The sequence below is a fragment of the Oryctolagus cuniculus genome, chromosome 11, assembly GCF_051225735.1.
Source record: "Oryctolagus cuniculus isolate XC-2025 breed Fujian yellow rabbit chromosome 11, ASM5122573v1, whole genome shotgun sequence".
Classification (NCBI taxonomy): domain Eukaryota; kingdom Metazoa; phylum Chordata; class Mammalia; order Lagomorpha; family Leporidae; genus Oryctolagus; species Oryctolagus cuniculus.
In genome coordinates this window covers 57,949,031-57,975,290 of record NC_142877.1, presented here as the reverse complement: position 1 = coordinate 57,975,290, position 26,260 = coordinate 57,949,031, and the positions used below count along the sequence as shown (strand labels likewise).

The 26,260-nt window shown below is 38.6% G+C and overlaps 3 protein-coding genes across 3 annotated transcripts; all 3 read right to left on the bottom strand.

The window, feature by feature from the left end:
- Positions 1-206: 206 nt before the first annotated feature.
- LOC100343962 (olfactory receptor 6C3-like) lies at positions 207-1,145 on the bottom strand. The gene has a single exon (XM_002711049.2). It carries the CDS (start codon positions 1,143-1,145, stop codon positions 207-209), a length of 939 nt encoding a protein of 312 aa, XP_002711095.2.
- A 7,266-nt stretch (positions 1,146-8,411) lies between these two features.
- LOC100343296 (olfactory receptor 6C3) lies at positions 8,412-11,434 on the bottom strand. Its single transcript, XM_008256591.4, has one exon. The coding sequence runs from the start codon at positions 11,175-11,177 to the stop codon at positions 10,242-10,244; it is 936 nt and encodes a 311-aa protein (XP_008254813.2). The 5' UTR covers positions 11,178-11,434; the 3' UTR covers positions 8,412-10,241.
- A 5,356-nt stretch (positions 11,435-16,790) lies between these two features.
- On the bottom strand, positions 16,791-18,144 carry LOC103344970 (olfactory receptor 6C1). Its single transcript, XM_017342161.4, has one exon. The coding sequence runs from the start codon at positions 18,142-18,144 to the stop codon at positions 17,206-17,208; it is 939 nt and encodes a 312-aa protein (XP_017197650.1). The 3' UTR covers positions 16,791-17,205.
- Positions 18,145-26,260: the final 8,116 nt, after the last annotated feature.

Here is a 26,260-nt window from a genome sequence, read left to right as displayed (position 1 = left end):
TGAATGAAACATTTGAACTTTCAAATATTTCTAAAACAATATTCAGCCTTATCACATTTATTGAGTACAACAGTGAGGGGGGTTTAATACAGAAATGGGAAAACATACACATGTAACTATATCATTGTAAGGAAAGATGTTTGGAGAGGGTGTGCATAGTAGAAAGCACTTAGAAGGATTTTGTTCTTTGGACACTGCTAATACTTTCATTTACCAGAGAAGAACATAACCTTTTGGATGGTATCCTTAAAAGCTTGCTTCACTTGCTGGTTCCTGAGGGTGTATATGAATGGATTCATCATGGGAGCAACAGAGGTGTTGAGAATAGCTACTCCTTTGGTCAGTGACGCTCTTTCTTTTGCAGACGGATTAGCATACATAAAGATGCAGCTTCCATAAGAGATGGAGATGACAATCATGTGAGAGGAGCAGGTGGAAAAGGCCTTTTTTCTCTGACTTGCAGAAGGGAGCTTCAGAATTGTGCTGATGATGAACATGTAGGACAGGATTATCAATGCCAAAGTGAAAAGCAGAATCACTATTGCAGAGTAGAAGCCAATCACTTCCAGGAGCCATGTGTCTGAGCAGGATAATTGCAACAGGGGGAAATAGTCACAAGCAAAGTGATCGATGACATTGGAGCCACAGTAGTCTAACTGGAGGAAAAGAATAACAGGTGGGAAGATGTTGAAGAATCCTGCCAGCCAAGCACAAAAGACAAGCAACATGCAGACTCTCTGATTCATGATGGTTGTGTAATGCAAAGGTTTGCAAATGGCTACATAGCGATCGTAAGACATGGCAGTCAGGAGGTAAAATTCAGTGATGCCCAAGAAGATGAAGAAAAACAGCTGAGCTGTACAATTGTTGTATGAAATAGTTTTGTCTCTGGTGATAATTGTACTAAGAAATCTAGGTATGGAGACTGTTGTAAAGGTTATTTCTAATACTGAGAAGTTCCTGAGGAAGAAATACATAGGGGTCTGTAGATGGGAGTCCACCAAGGTGAGAGTGATGATGGTCAAATTTCCGGCAACACTTAATATGTATGTGATCATTAGAAAGAGAAAAATAGCGACCTGAAGGTCTGGGTCATCTGACAGCCCGAGTAAGATGAACTCTGTGGGCACTGAGTGGTTTTTCATTCTGTCTTTTTCATTTTCCACCTTTGAACAACAAATATGTGTTTCTCCTATGGAATGTTAGCATTTCTAATAGGATATGCATTTAAAAATATACATAGCAATGAAGAAATCATGAAATAAAATTAAAATGGCTTCTCTCCACCGGTAACGCTCTTCTATTTCCATTGTACCTTGCACTGAAGTAGCAAATATTAACTAAGTTAAACATGGATCCTGGCTAAAACATTCCATTGCTAACATTCAAACAGAACCCATTCCTTTAAATTATAATTATCTTTGAAAATATCTACCTATTTTTATAAAACAGGTGAAAATATCTTAATTGATTTTAAGATTCCCTCAATATTCTGAAAACCCTCCTGTAATCTAGCACAGTCTAAACACAGAGTTCAAAATCTTTCCAGGTTGTGGAGGAGTACCTTCATGTGAAGAGAAATCAGTTCTACAGAGGTTAGTAAAGTTGGACGGGCGAGACAGTGTCACCGTGATCATCACCTTATGTAGAGACTACACCAGTGTTGTGTTGCCACTGTCTCCCAGTGTCGGTACTTCACGCTTTGGTTGATGCTGTGAGCATCCTATTTCATTCCTATTCTAACAAAAAAGCTGGAAGGAAGGCAACTGCTTTGCTAAAACCACTCATGGCCCAAACATTTTAAATCCTACATAGCGCAATTCAGATTCCCCATGCTCTACCTCTTTTTTCAGCATTACTGTGATAACTAAGTAGATGGTCAAAATAAAGTCTCCTGGGAAGCAGATATTCTTCAGAATAGAGAATGATTTAAAAAAAAATTTTTACTCCTAGATCACCTCCACCGAATCCCGAGGCCAGAGGCAGCAGCACACGGAGCAGAAGCTGACAGAATGTCCTCTGATTCTGCAGAGGTCAGATGTACGACCTGGTCCCAGAGGGCAGTCCTGTGGAGATATCTCTGTGACTTAGACTCAGTGCTGCTCGTTGTTTTTGAAATAATCATGCGATCGACCTTAGTGTAATTTAAAAAAAAAAAATTGGCAGTGACTCACAATAAGAAATATATTTTACTTTGATTTCATGTGCATTTATATACAGACATCATTCCACATAATAGAACCTAAATAAAAGGTTTTTAACAAAATATTTACTTAATGTGAAAAATGTTATTCTATCACAGCATAACATTTAATCTTAGAAAAAAAAGTGTGCAATCCAAGACTTATTATGGCCCTGCTTTGGGACTCCATTAAAAGTTTTCTCAGTAATAAATAATTATTTGATTTTTAAAATTAAAGAGGGTGACAATCCGTTCTCATGTGTAAAAATAACATTTTCAAATGTTTAAATAATATGGAATAATAAAATTATGTTAATGAATAGCAAAATTACTTACTTTCTGGTTCTTGATAATTCACTCTGGAATTCTGTTGGTCTGGCTTTCTCAAATATTAAAATAGTGTCAGAGCTGGCAAATTGACTTGGCTATTAATTTGATTTCCTTTATTCTCTCAGAACAACTGTGGTGATTTAGCTTTTTTATGGCTTTCAGGAATTATGTATTTTTTAATAGAAGATAGTGATATTTGTTCAATGATGTTCTTAGCTCCTTACAATAATTCCTGTAAAGTTGTTGGAACCTTGTAAGACACTGCAATGAGTTCCTGCTTTTCCCCTCTCACATTGGATCTGCATATCAACACAGGGATACCTGGGTTGATTAGTAAAACACGCTTCTGTTTGTCCCTTTGCAGGTAGTACAAAACACTTATGAAAATATTTTCTTGGCGTTTGCACACTTGAAATAAGTATTTTATAATCCTACAAGTATACACCAATCAAATCTGAGTAACCATTCCCAAAGCTCTAGAGAAGTGTTACACTGCTCTGCAAGTGCTGATTTGAGCAATAGAAAAAAAGGACAGTTCCTCTCTATGAATGTCAGACGAATGGCATTGAACATAGTTTATCCGAGTCTTTATTCCTGACTCAGGGGAATTCATTAAGTAAACAATGATTGCCAAGGAGAGGCATCATTAAGAGATACAGATGCATCATTGATATTGGCCTTTTAAAATATTGATAAGAAACTGTAAAAACTTTTGATTAAAATTTGTGGAGCACATAAATATGAGAAACTATGTATGTGACAAGTTGATTTAGACTTTTTGTTCTATGAGTGTATCAGTCTGTATTTTTCTCTTAGAAAAGCTGTATCTTTCTTCAGTAGAGTTGCCATACTAATTCCCTTTGCATTTTGGCAACCAAGAAAAAAATTCTATTTACTATGTCATGATGACATGGTAGCAAATGATGCTTTGGATTTCTGGTATGACTTACCTGTTTCCTGAAATGGACAGTGTTAAGGACCTGTAAGGGCCTTTATCCCTGTGTTGGTCTCTTGCACCTAATGAAATCCCATGCCTATGACTAGGATCATAGTGATATTTGAAGTTGCATTTACTGCCTTTTGACATCTACTTTTGTTAAATCATTTTTTATACTTACTTGTTTTTTTTTAAAAAGATTTATTTATTTATTTGAAAGAGTTACACAGAGAGAGAAGGAGAGGCAGAGAGAGAGAGAGGTCTTCCATCTGCTGGTTCACTCTCCAATTGGCTGCAATGGCTGGAGCTGTGCTGATCCAAAGCCAGTGGCCAGGAGCTTCCTCCGATTCTCCCATGTGGATGCAAGGGCCCAAACACTTGGGCCATCTTCCACTGCTTTTCCGGGCCATATCAGAGAGCTGGATTGGAAGTGGAGCAGCAGGAACTCAAACTGGCACCCATATGAGATGCCGGCACTGCAGGCAGTGGCATTACCTGCTATGCCACAGCGCTGGCCCCTATACTTACTTATATAACAATCTCTTAATGTGAGAATATTTGTGAATCAATAAAGTAAATAGTTGGAAATTTGGGGTTAGGAATTCCCAAAATTGGGACAGGAAAAATTTAATACTCATATTCTATATACACATATAAATTATGAACCTTATATTTAACAGTTTATCCTGTTTTCTTTGCAGGTAAAAAGATAATCATAGGGCAGCTGTGTATACAATTCCAGAAACACACTGATCCAGATCACTGATAAGATAGAAAGATGTGTTTAGAAAGTGGGGCAGAAACAAGGAAATAGGATAGGATGAGCAAGTCACTGACACACAGGAGAATACGAAGTCGTTGTGCTGTATGGGATTTATAACATCCATTTTAAGATAGACATTGAGATTATTGATTCAATGTATTTATGTAGAAATGATGAAAATAATTTCCTACATATGAAAATGTTATTTCTTTGACTTTAGTTTTTACATAATAATGATTATTTTTCTATTTTCTTTTGTAATCTCTTTAACAACAACACATCTAGCAATCTCTTTTTAAATTTTGATTACCAGGTATATACTAATAATGTAATTTATCTCATTTTTTTCCTAACAAGCAGTAACAAAAACAGTAAGACAAAAAAAGAAATTAGTTAAATGTCTTCTGTCCATGAAATGTGCATTTGTGAGCAATGTAGTCTTTGGTTTTTTTAAAGGAAAACAGTGACTTTCAGGTGAAGAACAATATTTTATTTTATTTTTTTATGGTTTTCCATTTTTTTATTTTTCCAGAAACCTTTTATTTAAGGCATACAAACTTCATGTATTTCATAAATATAACATTAGGAACATAGTGATTCTTCCCACCATACCAGTCCTCTCACCCTCTCACCCTTCTTCGTCCTCTCCCTCCTATTCCCATTCTTAGTTTTGACTAAAATCTATTTTCAATTAACTTTATTTTTATTTTTTTTAATGAATATAAATTTCCAAAATACAGCTTATGGATTACAATGGCTTCCCCCCCCATAACGTCCCTCCCACCCGCAACCCTCCCCTTTCCCACTCCCTCTCCCCTTCCATTCACATCAAGATTCATTTTATTTTAACATATCGTGTCAGGCTCATTTTTTTCTCCATGTTATTTTTTCTTAGATCTTTATCTTTGTTTTCTAAAATATTTATTGATTTTTGTATTTGAAAGGAAGGGGGGAGAAAGAGAGAGAGAGGAAAGGGAAGAGAGAGAGAGAAAAGAGAGAGAGAGATCTCATCTATCCATGGGTTCACTCTGTACTAGCCTGCACCAGCCAGGACCGGGCCAGGCCGAAGTCAGGAGCCAGGAATCCCATCTGGATTTCCCACATGGATGGCAGGATCCCAAGAACTTGGGCCATCATATGTTGCCTCCAAGGTGCATTAGAAGGAAGCTGGATGGACCTTGAGAGCTTGTTTGGAGGTTCTAGCAGGGGAGCGCAGCTACTCGTATACCCTTGACCAAAGACCGGTCCTCCTCCAGCGGGGAAGGTCGTCCTCTTCGACCGAGCGCGCAGCTTCGGGAGGGATGCACATGGAGCGGTGAGGGAGGAAGGGGACACCCGCCTAGCCAGCCAGATCAGCCGAATCTACCCTGGCGATCAATGGGGGAAAGGGGAGGGTTGCGGGTGGGAGGGACATTATGGGGGGGAAGCCATTGTAATCCATAAGCTGTACTTTGGAAATTTATATTCATTAAATAAAAGTTAAAAAAAAAAAAAAGAAGGAAGCTGGATGAGAAGCAGGAGTGGGACTTGGTCCCAGACACTCTGATGTGGGATCTAGGAACCCCAAACAATGGTTTCACACAATGCGCCCAATGCCCACCCCACCTCTTTACCACCTTTGTTTCCCTTTCACCTCTAGAGCTTTTCAGCATATCTCCTAATATTTCTCAAAAATAATATACAGAGCACAAAAATGTAATGTATATGAGTGAAATTGACATTTTGGGATTTGATTATAGTATATAGCCCTTGCCTATATTCTTGGAATAGTGGTTTTTGCTGCTTATGACTTGTTGAATTCTTTATTAGGTGGTGGGTTAATCGTGATTATAAAACAAACTGAAAGAGTATCATTGTGAAAAAAAAAGAATTGTCAATTAAAATTATTTAATTACTTAATTAATTTAGGAGGCAGGGAAAGGGGAGAGAGTGATCTTGCATTTCCATCTACTGGTTAAACCTGCCCCCCCCCCCCCCCCCCGTGCCTGTATTAGCCCCAGGCAAGACTGAGAGTGCAGCTGGAGGAGGGTGGCCAGGAACTCAATCCAGGTCTCCCGTGTGGGTGGCAGTAGGTCAGTCACTGCAGCCATCACTGATACCTCCCAGGATCTGTGTTAGCAGGAAGCTGGAAGCAAGGGCTTGAATAGAGAGCAAAGTTGAGCATTTCAATGTGGGGAGCAGGTATTTTCACTGTTGGGCCAACTGCCCCACTTTTCACTTTTAATTTAAGATGATTTATCTCTGTTAGGGTCACATCCAAAGTTAATTGAGCGTTTGCTTTTTAGAATCTATCCAGTGGTCTCCAAAGTACACTTAGGGTGATGACTAACAGGTCTATGTCAGCAACACACAATTCTGCTACCAGATCGCGCTCTGTGAAAATAGAGGAAATTCTCAACAAGATGGTGGAATAGGACTTTGCAGAGAGCATCGTCTTGCAGGAACATCAGTATGAATAACTATCTCCACATGAAGATACCTTCACAAAGGCTAGGGAACCAGGAGGGAGATCACAATACCTGGTTAAACATAATAATAAGGCAAGACCCATTTAATGGGTAGGAAGGAGAGTTTTACATTGTCATCCTTCTCCCAATACTAAGCAATGTACCTTGGAAAGTGCTACAGTCTCCTTGAAATGGTTCTTTTCTCACATGGGAAACCGGAAGAAGCTTCTGGCTCCTGGATTTGGATCAATTCAGCTCTGGCCACTGCGGCCATATGGAGAGTGAATCAGTGGATGGAAGACCTCGCTCTCTCTCTCTGTTAACTTTGCCTCTTAAATAAATATATAAATAATCTTTAAACAATTTTCCAGGAGAAACTGATTTGTAAAATGAAAACTCAAAAATTATCATATTATTTGATATCCATTGGACAAAAAATTATGATTATTATAATTTAGTAACTTTCTGGTATTTGTAGTCTTTGTAAGGACTATTTTTTAACTGACAATTTTTGTGCTTATGGAAATATTTCAGTGCTTAATAAAAGTAGAAAGAATTAAAGTTGTTTGCTATCCTCTAAGCAACTCTGAAAGAATCTTTTTTTAAGGACTTATTTATTTATTTAAAAGACAGTGTTATGAGAGAGAGAGAGAGAGAGAGAGAGAGAGAGAAACTTCCAACCACTGATTCACTCTCCAAATGCCGCAACAGCAGGGCCTGGGCCAGGTCACAGCTAGGGCCCTGAAACTCCATCTGTCTCCCACGTGGGTGCAGGGGGTCAGGCACTTAGGTCATTTTTCACTTCTGCATTAGCAGAAGTAGATTGGTAGCAGAGCAGCCAAGCAGCTGAGAATTTTACCAGCACCTAAACAGGACATTGGCATTGCAGGCAGTTGCTTAACTCACTGTGCCACAAGGCCAGACTCCTGAAAGAATCTTTTGAAGAAATAAAATCTATTAAAAATCCATGGAGCTGGGGCCGATGCTGTGGCGTAGTAGATTAAATTTTTGCTGTGGCGCTGGCATCCCATATGGACCTAGCTGGAGTCCTAGCTGCTCCTCTTCCAATCCAGCTCCTTGATGATGGTTTGGGAAAGCAGTGAAAGATGGCTCAAGTGCTTCGGCCTCTGTATCCGTGTGGGAAAACTGGAAGAAGCTTCTGGCTTTGGGTTGGCCTAGTTCTGGCCGTTGCGGCCTTTTGGAGAGTGAAACAGTGGATGAAAGACCTCCCTCTCTGTCTCTTCCTCTTTCTTTCTGTAACACTGCCTCTCAAATAAATGAATAAATCTTAAAAAAAAAAATCCATGGGGCTGGCACTGTGGCATAATGGGTTATAGTACCAGCCCCTGTGATGTCGGCAAGCCATATGGGAACCAGCTCATGTCCTAACTACTCCACTTCCTGTCCAGTTCCCTGCTAATGGCCTGAGAAAGAGCATAATATGGCCCAAATACTTGGGCCCCTGCACCCACATGGGAGACCTAGAAGAAGCTCCTGGCTCCTGGCTTCAGCCTGGCCCAGCACTGGCCAATGTGGCCGTTTGGGTAGTGAACCAGCAGATGGAATGTCTCTCTCTCTTTTTCACTCTGCCTTTCAAATAAATAAATAAATACTTTAAAAAATCCTCAGAAAATATGAGTCAAAAATAAACCAATTTAACTCAGTGGAAGAACAGGTGTATTATGACATATATCAATGTCATGGAAAAAAACATAGCGTTGCCTAATTAAACCAAAAGGAAATCTGAAAAAATTTAATCATTTACAGTGTCACTCTATTTCAATGAGAGTTTTTGTTATGTAAATAATATTCCTTTTGATACATACAAAATAATAATCATGGATTAATGTTAACATACCCTTACCTGCTAGCCATTTGAAAAGCTAATGCACTGAGGAAAACCAGACACAAGAAAATTACTTCCTTCAGAACACAGAACATATTCCATCATCCAGTTCATAACTAGGCCCCAAAACATAATGTCCTGAAGGATGCAGAATTTATCCATACAGCGATTCATCTTGTTCCAAAAGGAACTCACTCTGTTGCAGTAAAAAATGCATACCATGAGAGTGAGACTAGCATGGCAACTGGGACTTCATTCAGTCTTGATTCCTTGTTGTGTAGCAAATTACATTTGTCTAAACCCAGATAAGCAGGGAAGAAGACACATTGGCTCAACATGCCTTGAAGGAGCACCCTTCTCCTTACCGTTAATATGTAATCTCATCGAAAGAGTTCATTGGCAACTTGATGAGTACGTGTTTACCAGGCAAACGACCTAGGCTCCTGAGAGTCCATAAAGGCTACAGACTTCCAACAAAATCTAAGCCTTTCATACCATAGACTTTTAGGCTATTTCTTGGCTTAAAAATAGTCTCTGTGTCTTTTGTAATTGATTTCACAATAACCAAATAATATTACTTTCTTATTAGCTTTGAAAAGCTAGTGCATTTAATTTTCTAAAATTCTTACTGATGGTCAAGAAACTTATTTCGTCTTGCTTATAACATGTCAGGTAATTTTAAACATGAATCCAGCAACCGATTTTAACATTTGAACAGACAGTCAAATACACATACATAGACAGTAAGTTTATTTTTCTTTTGCTAAAGCTACACAAACAAAATATGATATTTAGGGAGAATATTTGTATTCACTGAGTAGGATCAGGATCACAGTTTTTGTTTGGGCATTGCAGTTCAGTTTAAAAGCATAAAATCTAGTAAAATTATTTGTGGAACAGCATTAACAACTCTCAACATTGTTACTATTTGTATCTCAAGGTGTATTAAAGTAATTAAGCTTATGTTCTTAGCAATATGTCTGACATTTTTAAGTACTAAATAAAAGGGAGTTATTAGTGGTATACCTATTTATCGGAGACTTTGCATATGTGAGAGACATAAACCACAGGGCATGTCTTAATCTTTAAAGTGTCACAACGATTTAAAGAATAGATTCCTCAGATAAATATCACCATGCAAATTTCTCTTATTAAAATGCTTTGACTTCCAGATCTCAGCAGCTGATAGTTGAGCTATATAGACCAAATATTCTTATTTATATTAAAGGCTGTACATTTTTTATTTTACAAATATTTGAAGTAATTTTATAGATATTTGAAATTTTTTTTTGTATTTTAGCCATTTATAGCAGTCTACAAATTCAGGGAGAGAGTGTGTTAAACTTAAAACTATCTAATTAAAATCAATTCAAAGAAAAAACTGTAAACATTTGCAGTTTAAATTCTGTAACAATACAGTGTGACTTATTCCTCAAGCCAGAAGATTTGTTATTGAATTGATGTCAATATGATTAAAACAATTACATTATGACCTAATTCTATTTTTATTTTAAGTGAAGAACTAAATTAACAGAAAAAATAAAAGTGCCAGCAAACAATACATTGGAGAAACTTGGGTATGGAAGGTGACGATATGAACTAGGAAAATCTCTAATTAACCATAATGTGGCTAAAAGAAGCTGTAAGAGAAGAAAGCTATTTCTATAGATACTTAGGAATTTCATGATTTGACTTCATTGCTTTTTATCATGTCTTTTTTCTTTGACAAAAACATGTCATTTGCTTGTGGAAAATACTACCTTATGCACCACGTTTTTGAAGGCTTGCTTGACTTGCTGGTTCCTTAGAGTGTAAATGAATGGGTTCAGCATGGGGGCAACAGAGGTGTTGAGAATAGCTACTCCTTTGGTCAATGATGCCTTTTCCTTTGCAGAGGGATTAGCGTACATGAATATACAGCTTCCGTAAGAAATGGAAATGACAATCATGTGAGAGGAACAAGTGGAGAAAGCCTTTTTTCTCTGACTGGCAGATGGAATTCTCAGGATGGCCCTGATGATATACATGTATGATAAAATCACCAATGCCAAAGTGAAGAGCAGAGTAACCAAGGCAAAGTAAAAGCCCATTACTTCCAGAAACCAGGTGTCTGAGCAGGACAGTTGTAAGAGGGGAAAGTAGTCGCAGGCAAAGTGATCAATGACGTTGGAAGCACAGTAATCCAGCTGCAGCAGAAGCATAAGGGGTGGGAAGATGGTCAGGAAGCCACCGACCCAGGCGCACAGCACCAGCAGGGTGCAGAGTCTCCTGTTCATGATGGTCGTGTAGTGCAGGGGTCTGCAGATGGCCACGTAGCGGTCATAGGACATGGCGGTTAAGATGTAAAACTCCGTCACACCCATGAAGATGAAGAAAAAAAGTTGTGCCGCACAGTTGTTATAGGAAATGGTTTTGTCCTTGGTGATAATTGCCCCCAGAAACCTAGGGATACATACGGTTGTGAACGAGATTTCCAAGAAAGAGAAGTTCCTGAGGAAGAAATACATGGGTGTCTGCAGATGGGAGTCTACCAGAGTTAGGGTGATGATGGCCAGGTTTCCTGTTACACTTAATAGATACGTGATCAACAAAAAGATGAAAATCACAATCTGAAGTTTGGGGTCATCAGAAAGACCGAGGAGGACAAACTCTGTGATCTCTGTGTGATTCATCCCCTTCTTTCTTGCTGTCTCCCTCTCCTCTCTCTCTCTTTCTGTCTCTCTCTCCTTTTATCTTCTACCAATGAGGTTTACAGGGAACAATGAATTGGAAGAGGTTAAGGGTGTCATTCCTCATAGCCAGTATCACCATCAGTGGCACAGCTCTGGAATATCTTCAGCAGGGCACAACCATTTCACTTTCACCACCTTCTTTGCATCATGTAGCATCCATGTCTGTGAGAATGGCTTATTTGCCAGTTTTCTTATTTTAAATCCAGCAAGAGAAGTTAGAAAATTTTCACACAATAAACCACATCACTGAGAGATGTTAAGCAAAATCAATAACTCTTCCTATGTATCTAATGTGTGTAAAACATTATTACCTCTTTTTATTGAAACCATCATATGAATTATGCGTTTTCTTTTTTCTGATGTATACATTAGTGAATAAAGTATGTTTTTATTTTATATTTAATTTATTATTTTTAGTGTTAATATTTGGATCTAATAGTAAAGACGATGTGAGTACATACTGTGTATGTTATATTTACTACAAGATAAATAACAATTATTTCATTTAATGAATAGTGAAATATTTGCTAACTCTTGGTTTATCTTATAATTCTAACAAAATCTTTAATGTATGATATCTTGTATGACAGGCTAGAAATGTGTATACAGTATATAGACATTTTTATTTTTGAGTTTGAGGGGACATGTGGTATTTATTTGTCTTTCATTTTGCTCTGAGCACAAGTTGGAAAAGCAGCTACTTGCCTTAGATTTCAGCAGCTCCGCCATTCAGATTGCAGCAAAGTGTGCTTTCTGTTCAGACATCGTTCTTCCTGATCTGCTTCTCTTTATGGGGAACTCTTTTATTCCCCAGTAATGTTGTCCCACTGGAGACCACTCATCCTTATGGATCCACTTATCCATAAGGATATCTAGAAGTGTATAGGAAAAACCTCTCTCCTCTATCTTCACCTACTCAGTTAACCCCCAATTATTCAAACTCATGCTGGCTACGATCAGCTAAAACCTGAAAGTCAAATCCCCCTCCATGTTGGAGATAAGTTTCCACTGTGAGACAAGGAATGTGAAATCATTATTTCCTAGCCTGACACTAGCAAAGTACATGCTAACCAAATTTGGCTTTATTTTTCTCTATTTTATGAATGACTGATGTCAGAAATTAACATAGAAAGTCAGAAATCTTCATAATATGTGGAAACAGACTACACTGTTTTTCAATAATTTGATCAAGGTAGACCTTCAAGAAAGTAATATCTAGAGAGAGAAAGAGGTGGCAGTAGTGTACAGTATGAGGACAGCTACTTAAATCAGGATCTGGCTCCTCAGTGGTTGTACTCACTTCTTAAATAGTCCACGTCTACTTGCTTTGACCTCAAATGATTGAGTCTCCTGAGAATAAGAAAAATCCTGGGCTGCATCTCTACTGTACTATAGACGGGAAGGATTTCTGGAAGCCATGGTTGGATTTCCCAGCAACCTCTTTGCTCTTCTCTGTAGGTGATCTCCCTTGAGCTGGTTCCATTCATCTTTGTATTTTCTCTGAGGACCTAAAACGTTGTCTTCTACAAAATATTTACTTCCGTTAAACACAATTACATAGTATTTCAAGCTTTTTAATATTTCATGAGTAATAAGAAGTTACATAATCTGCTTTCTTACACAACCAGGACCTTAAATGGAATTGGTTTTTAATTCTCTCTTTGAAACACAAGTTTTTCTACATATATTTTTTTTACTGTTTATTCTTAGCCTTTGTTAGGTGCTGAGGTATGAAAAACAAAAGGGTATTCCATAATGTTAAGTAGAAAGTTAACTTTTATAATGTACATACTGTGCTCACAACTTCAGAATATGTTGTTATAGAGGTGAACTAATGTAATTCTCATTAAAAATTGTGATATGGAACTGGAATTTAAATTTTATCCAGAATATTGTTCATTTTGACATTTAATCTACTTATTATCTCTTCAACATTCAATTATAAAAACCAGAAAAGGAAGAGGTTTAATTTATGTGAAATTCTGGCTAGTGGATTATAACTATTATCTCTACTGTTCCTTATGTTTCCCAAATACACATATTTTGACAATAAAACATTTGTAAAAAGATAGAAATAAGATATACAATTGTAAAAACAGGGACTGGCATTGTGCCATAATGGGTTAAGTCATTTGCCTGTGATGCTGGCATCTATTTGTGTCGCTCCCCCTCTTCGTGGAGGAACGACACTAAACCCTGCCTAGGCTTCATATCCGAGTCACAGCACCATTATGTCGCTCCCCATCTTCGTGGAGGAACGACACAGGACCCTGCGCTGTTCTTTTGTCTGCTCGGCCCTCCCCGGGTTTGCTGCTGGTTCTTCCCGGGTTGGCTACCGTCCCTTCCACCTCCGTGGAAGGGCGGCTCCCCCTGCCACTTTCCCCACTTCCGCGGGGGTGCGGCACGCCGCCGGCCGGCTCTCTCGGGGGCTGCACAGGTGTTCCTTCAGATAGACGTTCCTGGTGCATGTTGTCTCTCTCCTCCTTTATAGTCCTCTTCCACCAATCCCAACTCTGCTACCCACATGCCGAGTACGCTGCTCTCCTCCAATCAGGAGCAGGTCCTACAGTTTATTGGTTGAACTGGAGGCAGCTGTGTAGAAGCTGTTTCCTCCTCTCCCAGCGCCATATTGTGGGAGAGCAGATGCATAGAATAAGTCTTAATTCCAGTAACTTAGTCTAGTCCGAGTTGCTCCCAGTTGCTCCCCACAATATGGGCACTGGTTCAAGTTCCAGACACTCTGCTTCCTCTCAGCTCTCTGCTAATATGCCTAGAAAAGCAGTGGGATATGGTCTTAGTGTCTGGGATCCTGCTACCAATGTGGGAGACATGGATGGAGCTCCGACCTCTGGTCTTTGGCCCAGACCAACCCAAGCTGTTGTGACCATTCGGGGTGTGAACCAGAGGTTGGAAGATTTATCTCTCTCTCATTGTAATTCTGCCTCAAATAAATAAATGTTTTTAAAAACTAGTAATACATTTTATACTTTAGGAATTTTAATATACAATAAATATGATATATTTTGATAGAATAACTAGGAGCACACCTGATACATAAAAATAAAATTTACATAATCAAGTAACATTTTATTTTGTTTTTCAACTTTAGGAGGTATGATTGACAAATAGTCTCTGAACTTGAGGTATAGAATATTTTGATGGGGCCAGTGCCATGCTATAGCGGATACAGCGGTTCCTGTATGGGCACCGGTTGGAATCCTGGCTGCTCCTCTTCCAATCCAGCTTCCTCCTAATGGCCTGGGTGGGCCCCTGTACCTACATGGGAGACCTGGAAGAATCTCCAGGCTCCTGGCTTCGGATTGGCACAGCTCCAGCCATTGCAGCCGAATGAAGAGAAACAAAGGATGGAAGACCTCTCTCCCTCTGCCTCTCCTTCTCTGTGTAACTCTGCCTTTCAAATAAATAAATAAATCTTTAAAAAAAGAATATTTTGATATACCTTGTGCATCAAATAATAGCATAATCATTAAAAGGAAACCCTATCATGGCTGGGATACAAGCTTGTTTGAAGGTTACTTTACTGCTTCAAGTGCACTCAGTAAAGGGTATTTTGGCAAATCAGACTGTCCATATTAAGGCATGCCACTTTCATCCACTAAATTCTTATTGATACATTTAATGGAAACAGTAAAACCAGTGTTATGTTTTTACCATAAAATCCCAATTAATAAAGAGTGAGAAATGCTATCAAGATGCTTCATGGAAGGCAGATATGAGCAGTGGCTCACTTGATTGCATCCTTTTCCTATGATTCCTTTTGCTATTGAACATAGAGACTTAATCCAGGTTTAGTTTAGGATTTTTTTTTTTTGCAAAGACTATTGCAGTATTGCTTTTCAGCACTATGATATTGTTTGGCACTTGTTAATATTTTCTATCTCTTAAAAATCTGCACTTGGGGGTACGATGCTTTGGCATAACAAATCAAGCCGCCACCTGCAACGCTAGCATCGCATATGGGTGCCGACTTGAGACCTGGCTGCTCCTCTTCCCATCCAGCTCCCTGCTAATACACCTGGGAAAGCAACAGAAGATGGCCCAGATTCTTGGGCTCCTGCACCCAACTGGGAGATGGGGAAGAAGCTCCTGGCTCCTGGCTTTGGAGCAGCCAGCTCCAGCCATTGTGGCCATTTTGGGGGTGAACCAGTGGCTGGAAGATCTCTCTCTCTCTCTCTCTTAATGTCTGTAACTCTTGCCTCTTGAATAAATAAATACATCTTAAAAATATAATAGTATTTGAAAAATTCAGTCTGAGGATCTATTGTGTTTCTTTGTTCAGAACATATTTTATGCTTATTTTAAAACATGTAATTTTGATTTTACATTTAATGGAAAAATTTATTTTGTGATGAAATTTTTACTTTATAGAAAAATAAAGGCTTGGGGGCAGGCATTGTGCACATTGGTTAAGCTGTGGCTTAGGAAGCCCACATCCCACATTGGGGTACTTGGGGTGGAGTCTCACCTTCACTGCCATTTCAGTTTACTAGTGCTGTATGTCCTGGGAGGTAGCAGATGCTGCCCATGTACTGGCAACCTCACTATGCATGGTGACACCCAGATGGAGCTCTTGGCTCTTGGCTGATGCATGGCCCAAACCCTACTGTTGCAAAAATTTGGAGAATGAACCAGTTGATGAAGGACCTCTTTCTCTCTCTTTTTGCTTTAAATAAGTAAAAATAAAGTTAAAAAAAAGGCTTAGGCTTAAGTATGTAGTAATATGGATACATGCACTGTTTTAACTATTCCAAACTATGAGGGGATTTATATATATACCTCCTAATAAATATATAGACTATATATTATTATATGATATATATCTATTAAATAAATTATATAATACATATTAGGTTTTATACTAGTTTGAACTTGAAATATATACAAATAAATATAATTATAAATATATTTATATACAAACATGCTACTGGATCAAAAAGGCATTTATTTTTATAGAATTACAGAAAATATATTTCTTTCTACATGTGTGCATGTATTTATTTATGTTTGCATCTGCCCATATATTCACCTATGTATCTATTGAGAGATCGATTATAGGATTTTAAAAGAAGGAGATCTATTTATACCTAATGTCTGTACTTTCCTAAAAACACATAAATTGAATGAACATACTACATTATATTGAGTTCCAAGTAATAGTTTCTGATTTTTACATGAAAATTCTTAAAGTTTTATTAGTTTGAATAGCATTAAAAAAATTCCCAGAGAAACTGCAAGGCAATGAGACAACTTTTGTAAAAAAAAATCACTAAATTATATTTTTGTGTACAATAAGTAACATTATCAATACTTATAAAGTGTCTCCTCCATTTCTGGAGATTATTTTCCATCTGAAAAATTAAAAATTCAACTTTATTTGTAGAGCAATTATTTAAGAAGTTGTGATAAACAAATTTTCAAAATAATGGACAAGTAGAAAAGCATAACAAAATCTAAATTGGAAGAGAAATCTATTTAACATACTTTTGCAAAATGCTAGAAATAAGAAAGAATGAGCAAGGAAGGAGAGAGGCTAAAACTGATTTGATTTGGCCAACAACATTTCATATTTGTGTTTTAAAAACTTTCCTGGGGCCAGCGCTGTGGTGCAGCCGGTTAACGTCCTGGCCTTAAGCGACGGCATCCCATATGGGTGCCAGTTCTAGTCCTGGCTGCTCCTCTTCCGATCCAGCTCTCTGATATACCCTGGGAAAGCAGTAGAAGATGGCTCAAGTCCTTGTGTCTCTGCACCTGCGTGGGAGACCCGGAAGAAGCTCCTGGCTCCTGGCATTAGAACGGTGCAGCTCTGGCCATTGCAGCCATCTGGGGAGTGAACCAGCGGATGGAAGACCTCTCTCTGTAACTCTTTCAAATAAATAAAATAAAATAAATATTAAAAAAAATAAAACTTTCCTTCTGCGGAACTCAAGATTCAGGCAACCGCATCGCATCAGGGATGCTTGAAAAACACACGCTTCCAAACCGCATTCAGGAAGGCCTGCCTAACCTGCTGATTCCTTAGGCTGTAGATAAAGGGGTTCAACATGGGGGCGACCGAGGTGTTTAGCACAGCAACACCTTTGCTCAAAGACGCTCTGTCTGTTGCTGAGGGTTTAATGTACATAAAAATGCAGCTTCCGTAAGAGATGGAGATGACAATCATGTGAGAAGAGCAGGTGGAGAAGGCCTTTGTCCTCTGACTAGTGGAAGGAATCTTCAGAATTGTTGTGACGATGCACGCGTAGGACAGAAATATCAAAGCCAGAGTCAGCATCAGAGTAAACACAGCCCAGAAAAACCCCATTCTCTCTAGGAGTTTTGTGTCTGAACAAGAAAGTTGCAGCAGGGGAAAATAATCACAGGTAAAATGGTCAATAATATTAGATCTGCAGTAGTCCAGTTTTAAGACCAGCAAGAGGGCAGGGAAGATAATGAAGAAGGAAACCAGCCACGAAGACAAGACAAGCAGTGTGCACACTCTGCGATTCATGATGGCCAGGTAGTGCAGGGGTTTGCAGATGGCGAGATACCGGTCATAGGACATGGCGGCCAGCAGGTAAAATTCAGTGACTCCCAAGAGAATGAAAAAGAATAACTGAGCTATGCAGTCATTGAACGAGATGGTTTTATCTCCTGTCATAATGGTGCTCAGGAACCTGGGTATACTGACAGTTGTGAATGAAACTTCTAGAAAGGAGAAATTCCTGAGGAAGAAATACATGGGGGTGTGCAGATGGGAATCCAGCAGGGTGAGGGTGATGATGGTCAGGTTCCCCATAATGCTGAGCATGTAGGTGATGAAGAGAAAGACAAAGATGACCACTTGCAGCTTTGGGTCATCTGACAGTCCCAGGAGGATAAACTCTGTGACTGTGGTACGGTTTCTCATTCCCCAGTGGCTGATTTTTCCTCCTGCCAGGACTCTAAGGGAAAGCACAAGAACATTGAGCTGTAGATCAGTAAACAATCATGTATGCCTAAATAGTATGCCATTGCCACCTTCAGGAGAAATTTAAAGCCACATGATCACAACAGCACAGGCTTTAGTTTCCTCTGTTTTACAGCTGAAAACTCTTTAGTTGTGGCAAGTTAAGAAATAGCATGGTGTCATACAACTTGAAGCATGTAGAACACTTCGAAGGCAGGGATTTTTATCCAGACTTTGCTGATTCTAAATAATATCCGTTGCTGTGTAGACACATCACAAAGTCTCCTTCCCAATGAGAATCACCTTTGAGTCATTTCTTAATGTGTAACACAAGTTTCCCTTTATGAAATTTGTATTTCATGAAGAATTCTAAAAAAAATGGGAGAGATACCTTATTGTTTTAAGCAACTGGTTTGTCTTTCGCTGTCTGTCAACATTTATCACACTTAGCTTTTCCAATTCCTATTCTGTCTCATGAAAGTCACAAATCCTGAAGCCACTGCCATGAGGCATCTTGAATGTCAGGGTTAGAAGAGAAAGGAGTAGAAAATTATGTTAACTGGAAGGGGTTAAAACCTAGGGCCATTGAGTGTGAAATCTTTGCAAGATATCATGGAATTTCAACCTGCCTATGTCATTGTCATGATCTTTACTCCTATACAAACCACTCTGCTATCTAGTTAAAATAACAAATAGTATAAATAGTATTTTAATGTCTAGTAATGGTTGAGATAGCCCCCAAATTAGCTAGAATGATAAAGAATTATCCTAGAACAAAATGAAATGCTCATTTTCATTATTCTAAGTAGTAAAGTTTAATTTTTATCTTTGTTTAATAAGGTTCAAATGACATTGGTATGGATGCATCCATAGGAAAGAGTGAGAAAAGCTTGCTTTGAATCCACTTACTAAGCCCGAAAATCACTGAATTTTCTGTGATTGCCTTGCTCATCCATCAGTTCACAGTTGCCTCCCATGTATACAAGTAGATCTCACCGGATCATTGTGAGAACTTAATAAATTAATATATCTGACGCAGTTATAAAATGTTTAACATTTGATGAAAGCTGTATAGGGTTTGGCTATGGAGAAAATGGTCTCTAACCAATGAATGGAAAACCCTTGGGATTAGGATTATGCTATGTGTGAAAGGTTTGGTCTAGAATCAACAGTAATCAATAGATTAAGACCAAGAGTCACATAAGAACAACAGCAAAATAGGGTAGGAATTACCTGTATGGACAGCACATGTTAGAATGTAGTCAGATGAAATTAGCTTTGCTCTTCCACCTTTTTACATGGTGCCAATATCTCCATTTTGTGCTCTCTGCCAGCTTCCATCTGTCACCACCACCACCACTAGCGCGCACACACACACACACACACACACACCCCTCACATACCCATGTGCAACTTCTCCCATCTTCAGCCAGAATTTGGTCAGTGCATTTGAGGCAGGTTAAATGTCTATAGCATCTCAATATTACTACCCAAGGCCAGTTTGTTTCTCTACTACTTTTTGGTGTAACTTTCCTAAAAGTCACCGTGAAGTCTGTAATACTTGAGAAAAAACTGACGTATCTAGCATTGGAGTGGCACATTGCAGTGACACTCCAAATCACCCCATCCTTATTTCCACAACAACACTAGCTATAAAATCCGGTGTGCAAATTCCATAAGAACCTCATACTCATCAGTCCCAAACTGAGACTGTGCTGACAATGCCTTCTAAACTACTCTGTTACTGTATCTTTCTGACATTTTAGACAGGATCTGATCAAAGCTATTTTAAAATGATCCAGTGCATCATGTAATTAAAGTTGGTTTTAAAGACACATTTGTCCGAGTGGGCATTGTGGCACAGGGGAGTAAGTCAGCCCTTAGGACACCTGTGTAACAAATAGAGTGTTGGTTGAGTTCTAGCTGCTCTGTTGCTGATGCAGCTTTCAGCTGATGTGCCTGGGAAGGCAGTGGATGATGTCCCAATTACATGGTTCCCTGCCACCTGCACTGGAGACTCAGATGGAGTACCTAGTTCCTGGCTTCAGCCTGACCCAGCCCTGGTTGACATGGGCATTGGAGAGTGAACCAGAGATGGAAGATATCTCTTTGTCTCTCTGTTTCTCTCTGTCACTCTGCTTTTCAATACATACATACATAAATGAATAACTCTTTTTAAAAAGAGAGACATTTGTTTATTTAAATAATGCTGAATTTGTTGTTGTATCACATGCAGTCACTAGGAACAGTTCTCTGGTTCTTATTTTTTAAATGTTATATTCTAGCTTGGATTACTTAGGTGTTATGAGATATATTATTCTGCATTAATTTCATTATAAAATATGATTATATGCTGGGATCTAATTCCCCTTATTAAGTATAGGAGGTAAAGCCACCGTCTGCCATGTTGGTATCCCCTATGGATGTGTTAGTGTCCTGGCTGTTCCACTTTCTATTTAGCTCCCTGCTCATGTGCTTGGAATAACCATGGATGGAAGATGATCTAAGTCCTTGGGCCCCTGCACCATGTGGGCAATCCAGAAGAAGCTCCTGGCTCCTGGTTTCAGCCCAACCAACTCTGACCATCCTGTCCATTTGGGGAATAAACCAGCAAGTGTAATCTCTCTCTCTCTCTCTCTCTCTCTCTCTCTCTCCATCTGCTTTTCTCTGTCTTTGTAAACTCTATCTTTTGAATAAATAAGTCCTTAAAAATAAATAAATAAATTATTTTCCTAAAATTTCCTTACAATGCAACCTATCAATTCACTTTGCTCCAGCTCTAGCAACTTCACTCTTACCATATCAGATACTGTTACTCATTAAAAGAATAGCTTATGCATAATACTTTGACATCACAAGGTGTTCTCTCATCAAATAGACAACATTTGTTTTCAATCTCAGGTAGAAATTTATGTAATAACTTCCTGACATTGGAGACTCAGGTTTTCTCCTAAAACATTAGAATAAGGGTAACCATTAAATTTTAAAATTATTATGTGGAAATATTTGCTTTAACTTCAGAATTACACAACAATACATTTCTGGCACTCTTACACAGACCTCACTCAGGGCCATGATACAAAAATTTCTTTGAGAATGTTGGTCAGTATGAATGACACAAAGATTCCTCAAGAGAATCCATTTACATCTGGAAGAGTTTTTTTCTTTTAATAATTAATATTATTGGGGCCGTCACTGTGGTGCAGTGGGTTAACGTCCTGGCCTGAAGCGCTGGCATCCCATCTGGCCACCAGTTTGAGAGCCGGCTGTTCCACTTCAGATCCAGCTCTCTGCTATGGCCTGAGAAAGCAGTAGAAGATGGCCCGAGTCCATGGGCCCCTGCACCCATGTCAGAGACCTGTAGGAAGCTCCTCGCTCCTGGCTTTGGATGGGCTCAGCTCTGGCTGTTGCGGCCAACTGGGGAGTGAACCAGCAGATGGAAGACCTCTCTCTCTGCCTCTCCTCTCTCAATGTGTAACTCTGACTTTCAAATAAATAAATAAATCTTCAAAAAAGTAATTAATTTTTTTACTATCTTTGTCATTGTTTATTGTGACTTTCCCAGGAGAAGTATGAATGACATATTTATTCATTTTAATAACAATGAACAGGTTAATTATCATCATTCATGCCAAGGTGTTTGGAAACAAAACCAAGAGAAAAGAGAGTTCATGAAATCACATCTAATAATCTCCTAAATAGTAATGTAAATAGACACTCATGTCAGTAGAGGTTATGGAAAATATCTACTACTACATATGGTTTCATCTCATTTTTTAGGCATCTATAATTTAAACAAGGATAATGGAGTTACGGCATCAAAGTGATATTAATTTCTTATTTATGACATTAAAGTCAATTCATGTTCTCAAAAATCATAGAAACTTAGTGAGGCAGAAATTAAAAATAACAAATGGGGCATTTAATGATTTATGGCTTTAATAAGTTGAATTTTTCTCTTTGTGTTTCAATTGCTCTGTTTAAAAAGGAGTTGAAATTTTCAGGCTATTTCAAATAATTAAATGACATTATATAAATAAATGTGCTCCATGAATCTTATGTCACTTAGTAGGCTCCAAGTAGCTGTATTAATTATTTTACTTTCTTTTAGTGGGAATTTACTTCCAATTTTGGGAAGTAAATTCTTAGTCGTTGTTATTTATTAAAGGCACTACTTATTCCATTTCCAAACACTAACATTTTATCTCATTTGACCCTTTTAACATGCATATGAAACTTTATCCTTATTTGGAATTGAAGAACTGAGGATAGCAAGATTATATAACTTAAACTAATTCATGTAGCTACCAAATGTCAAATATAATCTCTGCCTACACTAACTGCATTCCCTGAAACACAGTTCAAAATGGACTGCATTTCATTAAAAGCAGAGACAACAAATAGCAATTTCCTGCTTTTAATCCATAGAAAACGGATAGATTGCTATAATCCAAGACATAATAACCCATTTATACATTTTTCAGTATGTCAAGTTTCAAAATACAACCCAATATACCCTTCTGAATTTGATTAAAGTTGAGTTGAGTAATGAAGCAGCATTAAGATTTGACGGACTTCCATTTCCTCCCATATGTCTCTGACTTACCTCTGATTTTCTTATCATTCCACTAACACTCAAAATGGCTGCAGTAGCAAAAAAATAGCCAGCAAATTCCATTGAGGGAATTCAGGCACACAAGTGCTCTGAGCATCATTGCCTCTCTTTTCCATTGAACGTGTTTGCTTTATTTTGTCAGTAACTTTGTTCTAATTTACCCCTATTAAACAGAGTGGACATATTACTTTGAATTCAAAGGGTGTAAAACAGCCATGTATAAAATGGAGAACAGTATCCGAGGATGTTCTAAAATTGTCAATGGTGTCCACACAGAGTCTATCTCATATAAGCTACTTAATGTAGCTCCCCCATGGGCTCAGGGAATTAATTCAGTGAATCAAAATTGGCAAAGAAGGAATGTACACAAAACACTAAGGAATATAAAACAGAATACACGATAGTATTTATCTTGGAAATGGAATCTTGGGAGACAGTGCCCAAAGAGACAAAGCAAACAATAACAAATAAACAAACACCACCACCAAGTGTGGAGGATGTGTGCCCTTAGAATCACTTTCCAGGCACAGATAGCAATCAAATACCTTAATTCCCAATATAGGTGTTCACCCAGCCATCCCTACCATTTTGAATACTGGGATGCTACTGTATTACACTATATATGTTCACTATCTCAACTATCTTGAAACTGCTTTCCAACAGGAATTTTTGTGATTTTACACTTTTTTTAACTGCTCACTGTATTGCTCATCAGCAGTAGTTGAATGGTTTTTTTGTTTTCATTGGTTAGTGTTAAAATTTTTTTAAGATGTATGTATTTATTTGAAAGTTAGAGTTACACAGAGAGAGGAGAGGCAATGAGAGAGAGAGAGAGAGAAGTCTTCCATCCGCTGTTTCACTCCCCAATTGGCCGCAATAGCCAGAGCCGTGCTGATCCAAAGCCAGGAACCAGGACCTTCTTCCGGGTCTCCCACACTGGTGCAGGAGCCCAAGGACTTGGGCCATCTTCTACTGCTTTCCCAGGCCATAGCAGAGAGCTGGATCAGAAGTGGAGCAGCCAGGACTAGAACCAGTGCCCATATGGGATGCCGGAGCTTCAGGTCAGAGCGTTAACCCGCTGTGCCACAGCGCCGGCCCCAGTGTTATAATTTGTTTAAGATTTATTTATTTATTTGAAAGTCAGAGTTACACAAAGGTAGAAGGAGAGGCAGAAAGAAGCATAGAGAGAGGTCTTCCATCTGCTGGTTCACTCCCCAGTTGGCCTTAATCCTGGAGCTGTGCCAATCTGAAGCCAAGAGCCAGAGTTTCTTCTGGGTCTTCCATGTGGTGCAGGGGCCCAAGGAGTTGGGCTATCTTCTGCTGCTTTCCCAGGCCATAGCAGAGAACTGGATTGGAAGTGGAGCAGCCAGGACTCCAACCAACATCCACATGGGATGCCGGCACTGTAGTCAGTGGCTTTACCTGCTACGCCACAGCGCCAACCCCTAGTGTTATAATTCATATGCCCAGTATATTAGGAGTGAGTGCCTTCCCTGACAAGACTGTAATAATATAGTCAAGCTCAAATGAAGTAATGTGGCTGAAAGGAAGTCAATAAAATCATGCAGTTCCTTAGTAAAAGCTACTCAAATATTCCAAATTCTTACAGTGTCCACTATGTATAAAATCGAGCAAAGAACTATGGCCTCAGAATCAGCCCTTAAGGCACTCGGATCTGGCTAAAAAGCCCATGAGAGTTTCTCAGGCATGGAAAGCCAAGAGACTTTGGCAAAAAAATGACCTAAATGAAAGGTCTCTGTGAGCGAGATCCCAGAGAAAGAACGGGCCATCAAGGAAGGAGGTACCTTTCTAGGAAAGGAGGAGAGAACTTCCACTTTGATGATGGCCTTTTCTAAATTAGGTTGGAGTTTGTGAACTCAAGAGGCTTCCATAGCCTTGGCAGCTCATGACAAGAGCCTCAGGTGATTACTGACGTCATAAATAAGAGTGTCAATTGTTAAATCAACAACAAGAGTCACTGTACACCTACTCCCCATGCAGGATCTCTGTCTTTAATGTGTTGTACTATGCGAATTAATGCCAAAACTAGTATTCAAACAGTACTTTATACTTTGTGTGTCTGCGTGGGTGCAATCTGTTGAAATCTTTACTTGGCATATACTAAGTTGATCTTCTGTATATAAAGATAGTTAAAAATGAATCTTAATGAAGAATGGGATGGGAGAGGGAGTAGGAGATGAAATGGCTTGTGGGTGGGAGGGAGGTTATGGGGGGAAAACTGCTATAATCTAAAAGTTGTACTTTTGAAATTTATATTTATTAAATAAAAGTTAAAATACATTAATCAAGATTGCTTGTGTTTTTGTCCTTAAAATCTGGCTATCATATTGAAGACTGAATCTCAATGACCTCAGGTGCACTACTTATCTTTTATTAGCATATGTTTACATATGTATCAAAGATAATCATGTCCGTTTTATCACATGGCTCTGAATATTCACATAAGGCACAAGTGCTTTTCTGCAGGGGAGCTGTTATTAAGAAATTCCTATCAGTCTTCCATGTTTCAGAAGAGTAATGATAGTCATGTATTTTTGAAAACAGATAAACAAGAGCACATAAAACCAGACATAGCATTTGCATTCATGGTAAGTACATAAAAGAGAACACAGCGAACTTCAAATTGCTTGTGAGAGAGGAATCAAGCCCATCGGCAGAGTAAGAAGACCTGAATATATAATATAGATGATATGAAAAATATCTTTATTTGTTAGGGCCAGCACTGTGGCACAGCAGTGTAAGTGGCCTCCTGGGTTCCAGCAGCCCATGTGAGGTACATGTGGTCATGTCCAGCCTTCTCTTCTCATTCTGGCTTCTGACTAAAATGCACCTTTGGAGGTGGCAGGTAATTGCTTAAGCACCTTGTCCCCTGCCACCCACTCAGGAATGCTCATGGTTCCTGGCTTAAGCCTGGTTCAGTCTAGCTGATATTTGGGGGTGGGGTGGGGTGTGAACCTGTGGATAGATCTCCCTGTCTCTGTCTCTTCCTCTCTCTCTGTATCTCTTTTAATTAAATACATACTTAAAAATCCAAAAATATATTTATTGGAGATATTTATTTCATATAAGTTTTTAAAAGAAATTGTTGATGAAGCTTATTAAAACTGTGATTAAAAGGGGCTACTGCTGTGGCACAATGGGTTAAAACTGTTTAATTCTTTAAGTCATTATGACATAAGATATTTCTATTATCCAACACAATCAATAAATTGATTTATGTTCCATAGCCATTGTTTTCAATTTAGAATGGTAAATCCATGATTACACTTACAGATAGTTTTAAAAGAAGACACAACATAGCTACTTTCAGGTTCATAAGAAAGCAGAAGCCAATGAGCTCCACATTGCAAGTAGCTGTGAGATGGACGTAACAGAACAGTGTAGAATTAAAATTTTATTTCTCTGTTTTGAAACTCCACAATGGCATTCATTTTTCTAATT